This window comes from Pelobates fuscus, chromosome 9, assembly GCF_036172605.1.
Source record: "Pelobates fuscus isolate aPelFus1 chromosome 9, aPelFus1.pri, whole genome shotgun sequence".
NCBI lineage: Eukaryota > Metazoa > Chordata > Amphibia > Anura > Pelobatidae > Pelobates > Pelobates fuscus.
In genome coordinates, this window is record NC_086325.1 from 31,266,645 (window position 1) to 31,279,994 (window position 13,350).

Here is a 13,350-nt window from a genome sequence, read left to right on the forward strand (position 1 = left end):
CCAATTGTGTTTACGCATCCATCCGTTTAACTGTGAATTTACAGAGGTAATATTTAATAAAACAAAAAATTTCAATATGTAATGAGATCAGAACATATACATGGGTCCACGCTTGTGAACACAGAGTTTGTTCAGTAAACCTAGAACTGTACCAAACTGAAAATCAAAATTTGCACACACAAAAAAATGTAAAAATGGGCTTGCTATGACTAGAACGGCATGGGACTAAATTTTGCAATATGGTTTTCAATTACAATGAAAGGTTTAGAGAATAAACCACATTGTGATACAGACTAGGTTTACAATGAGAAGAGAAAACAAAAAAAAACGACAACTAGTTATGGAAGAGGAGGGAAATAAAACAAAAAGTATTTTACATGTTGGGATATTGGAAAACTGCTATAGTTGAAGAGACTCTTTTAAAAGAATGTGGTTAAACAGGGCTGACGTAGCAAGACCCATGTGCCATAACACGTTGCCTTGATCACTGGAATTTACCTGCATGGGATTCTACTAAGGCATTCAGCTGGGCAGGATGAGGAGCTCATGTGGAACCAAAGGAAGAGGAATTGACACAAGTTAAAGGACCACTCTAGGCACCCAGACCACTTCAGCTTAATGAAGTGGTCTGGGTGCCAGGTCCAGCTAGAGTTAACTAATTGTTTTATAAACATAGCAGTTTCAGAGAAACTGCTATGTTTATCAATTAGTTAAGCCTTCCCCTATTTCCTCTAGTGGCTGTCTCACTGACAGCCGCTAGAGGCGCTTGCGTGATTCTCACTGTGAAAATCACAGTGAGAGCACGCAAGCGTCCATAGGAAAGCATTATGAATGCTTTCCTATGTGACCGGCTGAATGCGCGCGCAGCTCTTGCCGCGCGTGCGCATTCAGCCGACGGGGAGGAACGGAGGCGGAGAGGAGGAGGAGAGCTCCCCGCCCAGCGCTGGAAAAAGGTAAGTTTTTACCCCTTTCCCCTTTCCAGAGCCGGGCGGGAGGGGGTCCCTGAGGGTGGGGGCACCCTCAGGGCACTCTAGTGCCAGGAAAACGAGTATGCTTTCCTGGCACTAGAGTGGTCCTTTAAGGCTGATTAGGCACAGGAGATGTTTGTAAACATTCTCCTGCAAGCTGGAGGAAAATCATGGTTTAGGAATACACAGACACAAGAGTTATAGTTAGCTATCAGTCCACTATAGAGGCCATTATTAGAAGTATGAGTTTGTTCTGTATACAACTGGGAGGTGAGAATGTTGTTATTGTTCTGGCTGACGTACATATGAGTCAATTCAACATTAAAATAGATTTAGTTTACATGATCTTGCACTTTCGTGATGAATAAACATGGAAAAAAGGAAATATAAAATACACACAGAACCAAATACTTTAGATAAATTAGAAGATTATAGTGAATCAAGCCATTTTCCAATGTAACTGCTCATACCATTAAAATATGTAATAAAAACTAAACAATAAAATTAAATACTGCTTACTTGTACTATACCAGTGAACAAATGGGCCAGCTAGTTAAGGAACATACCATAACCACTACAGCATCCTGTAGTAGTTATGAGGCTGGAGTGCCCTCACTACCTCTCCTTCCCCCATTGTATGTAGTCAAACCATACTTGAATGATGGTCTTCTTACCAAGAATGTGTTTAGCGACCTCCTTCATAGGAGCTCCTGCTGGCCCTTCTGAGCTAGGCCCTGCAGCACAGCACTAGCTCATTGGCAGAGAGAGCCAGGTGATCACTTAGCCAATGAGCTAATTTCTGCTTAGCTCAGAGAAAGCTTCCAGCTCTACTTTAGGCCATAGTGGATCAGTACCCAGCAACCCAATCTGTTCTAAAATAATTTGACTACTGACACTAGGGGGAGGGTGGTGCCAGGGCTCCTTTAAAAAGCCAATGACACAGGAAGATAACAGATAAATGAAATGTCCTGCCTCAACAGAAAAGTCACCCCTTAAAATATCCTTTATGAGGACCCATAACATTTACTTTTGGAGGTAATGCTGTAAAAACATAACCATTATGGGAGAAAAAAAATATATAATATGTATATAGGTTCCTCACGAAAGATTCATTTGCATTACTTGTGCTGTGTTTCTACAATAAGCATCGTACAACAAAGGGGAAATGTTGGCAAAAACAAAATTACCATTAAAGAAGGTGTGCATAATGTAACTAAAATATAAATGCACATGCTACTAAAGTAGAATCGTGTATGTTCAACAATTAGTTTTTTTTACTTCGAGCAGGTGTTGAAGGCCCTGCTTGCAAACATAATGGGAATAGAATGACCTCACAAAGTTCAGTTTACATCATAAACAACGAAAGACAAATGGTTTATGTGGGTCTCTAGAACCCAGGGATATTTTCCAACAACACACTTTACGGTTTTAGTTTTGTGTCTTTTAAAGTGCATTACTTTTTTTTTTTATGTTCTTTTAAAAATACTTTATTTTACTGAAATGAAAAGCACTTTATTCCACAGCAGTTGAATTGGCAGAAATTGCTGCAAAATTTTACTACCAGCTGCTACCTGATAATCCTGACTACAAACCTGCTCGTCCTCCACACATTTATTTTTGTAACTTTTAAAGATAGTAGAAATTGTATTAATCTGAAGAATGCCCTTGCAAAAAGTACAATTTAAAACTTTTTTTTTTTTTTTTTTAGAGGGGTAAATAAGAGAGTTATGCAAGAGTTTTAAGCCTACAAGACCCCATTCAGTAAAGTTTACAAACCCTATAGTTTGCAAGGGTGATGTCATCCCTGTAAATTATGGGGCTTGAAAATGAGTACGTAATATACTTTGTCATTGTTTTTGATGTAATATACACACATTTAATAAAATGTAAGAAGAAAAAAAAATTAAAAAAAAAATCACAGAATTTTGGTACTTTTACTAATTTCAATCTGTTTGAGTCTCTAGAAGCAGTCTGATCACAGAAAAAAATACAAGCATGACCAATGAAAGCTTTTTTTTATCTCACAGTTTTTAGAAGGTGCACAGAAATATCAAACATCTTTCAATATCTCATGCTTACATACGAGAACAGCCCTTAATATCTTTCAAGTATTTTAAATCATACAGAACATATGTTGACAGATTTGGCCCCTAAACATTCAAATAAACTAGATGGGGAACAATATTTCTATATTGTAAATACATACAAACATTACCATCAGGTGTGGCTACTTTCTACTTACATGGAGTATATAAAAACGGTTGCATAAATACATAGATACTGCACACGTGAAAAACACTCACAAAACGGACTGCTAATATTTAGCTATTACTGACTTACCTAAACATCAAGTGTTTAGATAGAGGGAACATTTTTTAGGAATATAAATTTTACGGTCATGTAATATGGCTTGCAGCGTAGCAGAAGTATGCAGTCACCAGGGTTAATTGCACGCATTGAGATCTCCCGTTTGCCTTGTGGTGTATTTTGATCAATACGTCCCAGATATTGCCCATGTGAGACTTGTTTATAGTTAGAGAGGGTCCTGCAGATTATAGAATCAAAACAAATGAGTTCTGGCCAATTTCAATGCAATGATGTGCAGATTATAAGTGTACCATGAGCAGATATAATAGGGAATTAAGCACATCTAGACAACGTTCTAGGTGTAGGGCCCCCCAAGATTCTTTTAAAACCCTCAAGTAAATAAAATAGGACCAGAAGACCAGATGTTCATAATTAAGGAGACTTATGCCACCAGTGGACAGGTGGACCTGACAGTGGGTTGAAATGTTGGCAACTGCACAATCAACTACATTGATAATAAAAGTAAGGTGCTGCGGCTCCCATTACTGTATTTCAAGTTTCTCAAAGCACCAGCCCAGAGAATTAAGGATTGCCCCATCTATCTGGCCAAGTAATGGTCATGTGTTGATTCCAAAACAAGAAATATATTTGTTATGAGCTAAAATTGAGTCAATCAATCACCAAGTTAGGATTGTCAAAAAGTTCAAAGATTGGCATGACTTATTAAAAGTTTCAGGCACAAGATGCAAGATCACACTTAATGAGTTAAAGATATACTTGTGGAATAAAGCCACAGAACGTCCAAATAGTGCTATTCTATCTAATGAAGAAAAGAAAGAGGCAGACTATGGCACATGACAATAGACCATTTTAGAGTGTCATTAAAGCTCCAGTCTTTATAATAGGTTGTCTCCTATATGAGCTGAACACAGCCCTCTCTAATGAGTGCATTGAACCAGACAGACACAAACATTTTTCCTAGCAAAAAGAAAATATCTGTGTATTCAGAATGAGGCTCTATTTCATTTCCATAACCATATTTGTCATATATAACTTACAAGTGAGCGATTTTACATTGTTGTTTTTTTTCTTTTACAAATTATATTTCCATAACCAGCATATTTTTCTTCTTCATGCACAGACAGGTTTGGCTAGCAAAAGTTCACACTTGCAAGCCAGATTCTTGAATTTTATTTTGTTTTTTTTTGTTTTTTAGATAACAATAAGAATAATAATTAGTTCTATAAAAATATAATTTTACCTACTTGGTAAAAATCATTGTATGGTACCTTGAATAGAACGAAAAAAAACAAACAAACAAAATAAATCAAAACAAATAATTAAAAAAAAAAAATATCCAACAAAACAAATATTGAGCAATTTGTACAATAGGTACAAAACATAATACAACATGTTTATATACAGCTCCACCCAAGATAAGTTACTTTAATACATGAAGCCTCCGAAAAGCAAGTTCTTCTGCAGAATACCCTCACTTAATGCCAGGGTCATATGGGCAAGCTAACCAGGTGAATTATTTCATTCACCACAGCCTGGTTTAGAACAGCATATATATTCAGAGAAGCAGAGACTTTAGTGACTTTTTAGGAGGGGAAGGGAAGCTTTCACAAAATGCAGGGACCATTTTTAACCATTGGATTTGTAAAAGACAACATCCACAAGACATCCACAGTGATATTTTAGTCTTTACACCAAACGCTCCGACATTGAACACATGACTCCAGTACGTAAGGAAAACAGATGATAGGCCACGCTCAGCGGGGTCGATACTTGTATCACCATCTAAAGTTGTAGTAGCACTAACTACTGGGGCGATCTAAAGCCAACCTGCTCAATATTAAAGTAGATAGCAAAGATGTGCAACACAATGCTAAGCTACTAAGTACTTGGATCAGAAGTTTTTTCTCTTTCCAATTCTAGCTTGATATGGAATCAGTCCCAACAATGTGAATGAAAAGTGAAATATAAAAAAAATAAAGCAGAAATATACAGCACGTTTTGAAGCATTTGAGGTGCAGCAGGTTCCAGGAGATTAAGCATCTTTTCAGCAGTAGCAAATGAGCAGATAGTATTTGATGCACAGAAACTTTGACATTTCGATGAAGTACCCAGATATTTAAATTAAATCAGCGACAAAAAAGACTTCAAAGACAAATAAAAACTACAAAAAAAGCACAGAATGAACCCACAAAAAAAATAAAAATAATGTTCCATGAGAGACTTGTACGCAATATTCAAGTAATATTGATAAAGACTAATTGCCGTTCAACCACAGGCTGGACAGAAGACTTCTTTAGCTTCAGTTTGGCCACGATGCACGGATTTATTTACATGTCCGTTGAAGTTCTCTTTTTCATACTCCGACGCTGAGCTAAATTTGATGCTGCAACAGGCTCTAAAACGGGCTGAAATGTCTTGTGATTCAGTGCAGAATACGTTGCCGCCATAGCTCCCTGTGGGGGTAAAAAAATATTATGACTATAAGCACAAATTAACTACACTTATTTTATCAGAAGGTTCCTAACGTTATTTTGGTGACAATTTTTTTTTTAGTTAGTATTTCTGGTCTTATTCTATGCTAGAAAGACAAGTGTTCACCACTGTACTGTGATTGACATTTTACAGAGAAAGTTATTTTCTTTCAATAAACAAGAATTGTCACCTTAACAAGATGAGGGGCATCCTGTCGGTTTAGCTGGTAGTGAGGAAGCTGGTCCCTACACGCAATCCAGGAATGTTTTAATACTTTCTCTGCTGTATATCGTTGATGTGGATCGACGTGAAGCATGTGTGATAACAAATCCTAGGAACCAAGAAACAAAATTCAACTCATTGCACGAACACAGTGAACTTTGCACCCACACCTTTTGTGATGTCAGCTCACACTTTAAGGTCTGCTGCTATAAAATAATCAAGAGATACATTAAAATACACACATACTTCCCACTTAAAAGTAGGATGTGTATCAAATGTAATGAAACAAATGTGAGCCAGAAGTGCACAACAAGATTTCAGTTCAAATGGTCTCCAAAATCTGTTGGCATACATTTCTCAGCAATTATGCTTTCCTGTATTTTACTCTACCTTTGCAAGATCTGAAACAGTGTCCCAGTTTCCTCCGCTCAATGAAAAGTTTCCACTTCCTATCCTCCGTAAGATTTCTTCTGGGGTGTCATTCGGCCCATTGGCGAAAGGTGTGTACCTAAAAATTAGAAAGAAAATTATGAAACAGAACAAAAAAAAAAAATCTCTACAATAAGACTAAAATAAATATTTGAAGGTGCATTTGGAACAGTGAATGTAATAGTCTTCCAGCTTCTCTATGGGCTGACTAAACACAGTCTAGAGCAGAGGTTCCCAACAGAGTCCTATAGGCACACCAGTAGACCATCTTTTGTAATAGTTAAAACACAATTAGGAAAAGCCCACATCCCGAACTGTTGGTGTGCTTTAAGAACATGGGTGGGAATCCCTTCTCTAGAGTGTTAGCTCCAGAATAAGACTGCCAAACATTAGTAGCAACCAGAGCGGCTCTAAATTTATTTTCTTTTTTTTATTATTGGCCATAGTTTCCAGGATTGTAAGAAAAAATAAAAAATAAATATTTAGATTGCTTTTATACTAATCTCTCTAACTATATACACATGATAGTGTCTAGATATATTTTATAGTGGAATGTCTCCCCTAGTAAATGATTTAGCGTTGGGTACATTTGAAATACGTTTTCAGAAGCTATGGTTAACGTTCATACACACCCCAACTGTACGAGACTTGTTGGGAGTTACACTCCCAGGCAACAACTGCGATTTGCTTCTACTATGATTACTGTGAAGAGATTGACAATGGGGTAAGAGAATTGCACTAACGCAAAGGGACTTGATAAACCGTAGCAGCTGCAAACAGCATGGCTGACTTAAAAATGTAATATACATTAATCTTTGCAAGCCAAGGCAGCTATAGCCCAGTGCCACCCTGAGATAAGGGGCACCACACCGCACATTGTCAGTTACCCACCAAGCAGTAAAGCATCTGAAAACAATCTGCTTGTTTGAATAAAGGCAGATCCATAGATTAATATACCGTACATTAATTTAAATGCTGTCCTCAAATGAGGAGCATTAAGTTATTTGATTGTTTGGTGTCCATAATGCTAAACGCTTGCTTATATAAAATATTACTGCAGAAAGCAGAATCTCATCTATTCTTTTTCCAAGGCTAAGCCCAATATCACTAAGCAACAATAACGTCAAATGTTCCAATATAATGTATACAAGCAGTTAGCAACCAAATTAAATGTTTTCTAACACTTTTGTGCTGGAGTGCCCTTGAGCCATTTCTCTGTAAATAGATTTAACTTTCTCATGCAAGATTTCACAATTGATTATATCCATTAATTTTAATGTTTTTTGGTTTTGTTTTATTATTTCTTTTCAGCTAGATTATATTTAGATTAGTGACTAAACTCCATTGATTTATCCAAACACTAAACAGTGATCTCATAAAAGAGAAGAGAATTTTGAGTTTGTTTCCCTAGAAAAAAACAAAATCTATTGTCTCATTTCAATGGATTCTGTCCAAAGCAGCAACAGAGACACTTTATAACTCAAATTCTTTTTCTGAAGATCCTTATTTTCCAATGATATCATTCGGTCTTTATCATCTAAATTTACTATCCTACTATCCATCTAGTGACAAGTACTTGTATTGGCATCTACCCATGACAAGATGCATGTCAGGATTGTCAACCTGGAAGATAGCAGTTGAACAGGGATGTGTGCTAGTTGACTTTAAACTACTATATTATGTTTTTCCCTCTCTGATCTTTAACAATATAGGGTACATGGCCAATGCACCAATATTAACTTTATTCCAGAAGTTAATCCAAGGGCTGTATTTGTCAAGGCTTCTTGTGGCAACAATGGTGATAAATCTTTAAAACTTTGCTCCAAAACAGCACCACGATAAATATGACCCCCATGCAGTCGTGGCCTGGGCATGTAGCGGAGCAGATGCCATTGCTTGAAACTCAGATTTTCTTTTCAACCCTCTTTAAAGAGGAACCGTCACTATTGTGGATGTTATCTTGATCTTACTGTCTATGTACGACATGAAAATAAATGTTCTCTTAATTTCATTTCACTTACCTTTAAATTATTAGAAATCTGTGTTTGGGGTCCTTTACATTGAGAGAGTCTCTTAATTTTTTAAAGTGCTTTTGTGTTCCATTCTTTTTTCACACTCCACTCATTTATATTCAAATATTTTGGTGGGTGGAATAATACCCACAAGGCCCATTTTTCTGTCAATTTACCAGTTGAAGCTGTGCTCATCGATACCTCCAGCATAACCTGGGTACTGCAGTGTCTGGCTTTAAAAGGGTTGCACAGTCCCCTACTCAATCACACCTCCTCAGTCATAGTTTAACAAAAATTGTAGTCCAGGCACTCAAAGATCAATTCAGAAGGTTTATGGGAACAGAATGCAATGTTTCGATCCCTTGTGAGATCGAAACGTTGCCCTCTGTTCCAATAAACCTGCTAAATTGATCCTGGAGTACAATTTGTGTTAAACTATCACAGGAGGGATAGCCAACCCCAGGTCTGTTTGCACCAAGATTTTAATAAGTGCGGTATTCCTCTCTTTTTTTTTATTTATACACCTCCTCAGTCATGACATTCTTTTTGTGCCCCTTATTATTAGTTACCTTGCTGTTAGCATGGAGCTCAGTCTTTTAACTCTTAATTTCATAGTAAGTTGTCAAGCAGACATTTAGGCTCACACTTGGATCATCTGCTATTACATACATTTTATTTCCTCTGCTTTACTGCAGGAACTCTTGGGGCTCAGCAAGAGCATCAAGCTTATCAAAAAGTAGTACCTGCCAGGTCCTTTATTTGGCTTACTTTGTCGAGAACTTATTGTGAAAACTTTTGCTATTTTAATCGTTGTGCTGTTGGGTGCATTTATAGTACATCTTAAATACATTAAACCTTTGGTATGTATGACTACACATGCATAACTTTGCCATTAAACTGCAATGGATGAAGTCATATTTAACATTTAGCCCCCCACACCCCCCCCCAAAAAAAAAAAAAAATCCAGAAACTCTTCAAATACAATTAACAAAAATCATTAATGTAACATTATGACATATCTGTGTCACACTTGTATCGGGCTTCTACCAAACACACCTACAAGCAGCAAAGAAATATGGGAAACTACTACACTCACAAATCATATAACATGCATTTATGCCTATATTGGAGGCAAATTACACTAGGGCTTCATCACAGATCTTTCATAGGACTAGATTATACAACGGAAGCTGTGAATTCTTACCCTGCAAGCATGGTATAGAGGAGGACACCCAGGCTCCAAATATCACACGCAGCGTCATAACCCTGCCTCATGAGTACCTGAAACAGAACATTGTTACAGGATGGGTAAGAAAATACTTCTTAGAAACATCAATGGTGCTGAAGCAACTACTTTAAAAGTGCCCTGCTATAAACATGTAGGTGCATAAAATTAACAAAATATTCAACATAGTAGAAAAAAAAAATTCAGAAACGGAGCGAGCACAATGGACTGTATATTATACTTGTTGCAAATATACTTAAAGAAACACTTGTTTGTGCTAGCTATGCACCCCATGCCTCAAATAAATGTAAGCCACTTTTTGATTTCTTATTTTCCAAAAAACTTCCATTTAATCTGTCTGATCTAGACCCTCTATCTGGTCTATTATCTCTCATTCATGTGACCTTCATATCCATTAACCATAATGGCTAATTCAACATTCTGTTGTTTTGAAACAGTTAAGTAACTAAAGAAGAAATTAAGATTTAAAAATCACAAACTTGGAAGAAAAAAAAAAAAAAGGACAACAAAACTTGGTTTGAAAGAATTAAATTACCTCTGGTGCCACAAAGTTGGCAGTGTAACACGGCGTTAAGAGCAGTCCATTATCTCCTCTCAGCTGCTTTGCGAAACCAAAATCACATATTCTTATTGAATCTGCATTACTGGAATCGTCCATATACAGAATATTACTAGGCTTAAGGTCACGATGAACCACCTGAGAAGGAATAAACATAAAAGGTTTGTAAAACAGAAAAAGCACTTGACATGCTCAGAACATCTAAAGCAGCAAGTAATTAGACACAGCGTGGCTTTACATTAAAGAAACACCATAGTGTTAGGAATACAAATGTGTATAAATTATAATGCCCTAATCACTATGAAGATTACCAGGCTCCCACTGTCAGGGTTAAAAAAAGGTGAGTTTATCGAAGATCTCAGCCAATCCAATGCTTTCCCACAGAAAAGCATTAGGAGGCTAATGTGCATGCACAGCAAAACGCCACTCTGACATCATCTGATTAAAATAGTGTAGTTTTACGCTGCTATTTCTCGGAAGTGCCTCTAGTGATTGTCTAGAGGCAAGTTAACCATGCACTGAAAACACTGCCGTTCCTACAGAAAGACAATGTCTTCAGTTGCAGCATTAAAAAAAAAAAAAAAAAAAAAACACGGGAGACATGGCACCCAGATTACTACACTGCTATGAAGTAGTTCGGGTATAGAGAAAGAAAACAAAGAAAAACAAAGAAAAGTAAAACACAGTGCCACCTTAATTTGGTTACTACAACAGTAATTATTACACTGTAGCAAATTTTTGCTTCGGAAAGGACAACGAAAATTAGTAGTGAGTTGGTTAATCATATTGGCTAGTCTTCCTTTTTGTCAAAGGTTTTGCATTGCAATTACATAATCCATGCAACTGCAGCCTAACCCAGATTCTATGAAAAGAACAGTGTTATTGTTATAAAGGGTGTGGGTACTATGAGGCCGTTCTAGCATCATGCAAACTATGGCAGTTGATAGTTTTAACTAGTTAGTAGACATGCCCCCACCTGCTACAGGTAGGTTCACAATGAGTTTTGAATCCTCCCTTATAGCAAAATGGGGATCTTATTGACCCCATAGGCTTTTTTTTCTTAATAATAATTTATTTATTTTTAACAAGTAGTCTTTCATAACAGAGACCTAGACATTAATTATGTCAGACAATTTCATTCAAATAATTTATCTTTGGAATTCAAGTATTAATCATACTATCATGGAAACGATCAATATAGTTAAGAATTTGACATAATACATGCAACAAGACATTGCATACTTATACATACTAAACTCAAAATCAAATTAAGTTGTGCGCGTAACAGGGATAACAGAACAGCCGAACCACTGTCTATTATATTAGAGTATAAATACGAAGCAGGGCTTTGTCAAATAGGAAATTTTGTTGCCTAATCATTCGACATTTTTCATACTGCTGGTGTACGAAGTACATAAAAATACAAACAAATAGATACATTGAAACCCAATGTAGAGGCGGGTGAGTGGGTTGAGCCAAGTAGAATTGTAGAGGCTTGCAGTAGGGATGGTGTTGAAAATAGGCCTAGGGAGGGAGTAGAGATAAACAGTTATATCAAGGTATTTACTGCTAGTAGTGGCAAGCATGGGGGGGAGGAGTGGGAGGGGACAAGAAACAGTTGTGATTTACAATTTAGAATTTTGCCAATAAAATCCTAACAGCCAGATTATTAATTAATGCATGAAGCTGCAAGTACAAGATACTACAGTAACATTATAGATAACAATGAAAACATTATTATAAAGAAGTAAGCTAGTGGCAAAGGGGAAAGAAATCCGGTGGGGCATCTTCTGAGTTCCAAATTTGTACCTTAAAGCTGTAGCGTTCAATTGTAGATATAAATAATGATGGCATTTTCTTAGAATTTACTTAATCTAATAAGCCAATTATTTTTCTTGTGTTATCATTGGATTCTCTGACCTCATCAAATATGCCCATCAAATATGGGCACAAGGTGTCCGACATTTTTGTATAAAATTCCACAGGGAATCCATCAGGGACGGATGCCTTATTAGGCCTCAGTTCTAATTGCACTCATAATTTCTTTATACTCAATAGGAGCATCTAAGTGGCTGGACTGTTCATCAGATAATTGTTTTTTTTTTTTTTAGAATCAATTACCGTATATACTCGAGTATAAGCCGAGTTTTTCAGCCCATTTTTTGGGCTGAAAAACCCCAACTCGGCTTATACTCGAGTCAGAGTCTGTATTATGGCAATTTGCATTGCCATAATACAGACTGGGGGGAGAGGGGGGCTGGCAGAGCTGTACTTACCTTTCCTGCAGCTCCTGTCAGCTCTCTCCTCCTCCGCGCCGTCCTTTCAGCACCTCGGTCAGCTCCCAGTGTAAGTCTCGCGAGAGCCGCGGCTCTCGCGAGATTTACACTGGGAGCTGACAGAAGAGCAGAACGGACGGCGCAGAGGAGGAGAGAGCTGACAGGAGCTGCAGGACAGGTAAGTACAGCTCTGCCAGCCCCCCTCTCCCCCCCACTGAACTGCCACTGGACCACCAGGGAAGGAGAGCCCCCCCTCCCTGCCATATATCAAGCAGGGAGGGGGGACGAAAAAAAAATATATAAATAAAATAAGAAATAAAATAATAAAAAAAAATTAATAATAAAAAAAAAGGGGTATAAGGACCACTATGGGAGGGGGGGGGGGTATAAGGACCACTATGGGAGGGAGGGGGTGGGTTAAGGACCACTATGGGAGGGAGGGGGGGGTATAAGGACCACTATGGGAGGGAGGGGGGGGGTATAAGGACCACTATGGGAGGGAGGGGGGGGTATAAGGACCACTATGGGAGGGAGGGGGGGGGTAAGGACCACTATGGGAGGGAGGGGGGGTATAAGGACCACTATGGGAGGGAGGGGGGGTATAAGGACCACTATGGGAGGGAGGGGGGGTATAAGGACCACTATGGGAGGGAGGGGGGGTATAAGGACCACTATGGGAGGGAGGGGGGTATAAGGACCACTATGGGAGGGAGGGGGGGGATAAGGACCACTATTGGAGGGAGGGGGGTATAAGGACCACTATGGGAGGGAGGGGGGGTATAAGGACCACTATGGGAGGGGGTGGGATAAGGACCACTATGGGAGGGAGGGGGGGTAT

General features: G+C 38.1%; 1 protein-coding gene across 1 annotated transcript in view; it reads right to left on the reverse strand.

Moving 5' to 3' along the window:
* Positions 1-2,955: 2,955 nt before the first annotated feature.
* Positions 2,956-13,350, reverse strand: part of RPS6KA6 (ribosomal protein S6 kinase A6) — a 71,165-nt gene continuing 60,770 nt past the window's right edge. The window contains exons 18-22 of the mRNA XM_063431842.1: positions 10,213-10,374; positions 9,636-9,712; positions 6,381-6,498; positions 5,959-6,099; positions 2,956-5,749 (exon numbers count right to left, since the gene is read on the reverse strand). Of these exons, the coding sequence (XP_063287912.1) occupies positions 5,624-5,749; positions 5,959-6,099; positions 6,381-6,498; positions 9,636-9,712; positions 10,213-10,374 (624 nt within the window). The 3' untranslated portion in view covers positions 2,956-5,623. The remainder of the gene's footprint in view (positions 5,750-5,958; positions 6,100-6,380; positions 6,499-9,635; positions 9,713-10,212; positions 10,375-13,350) is intronic.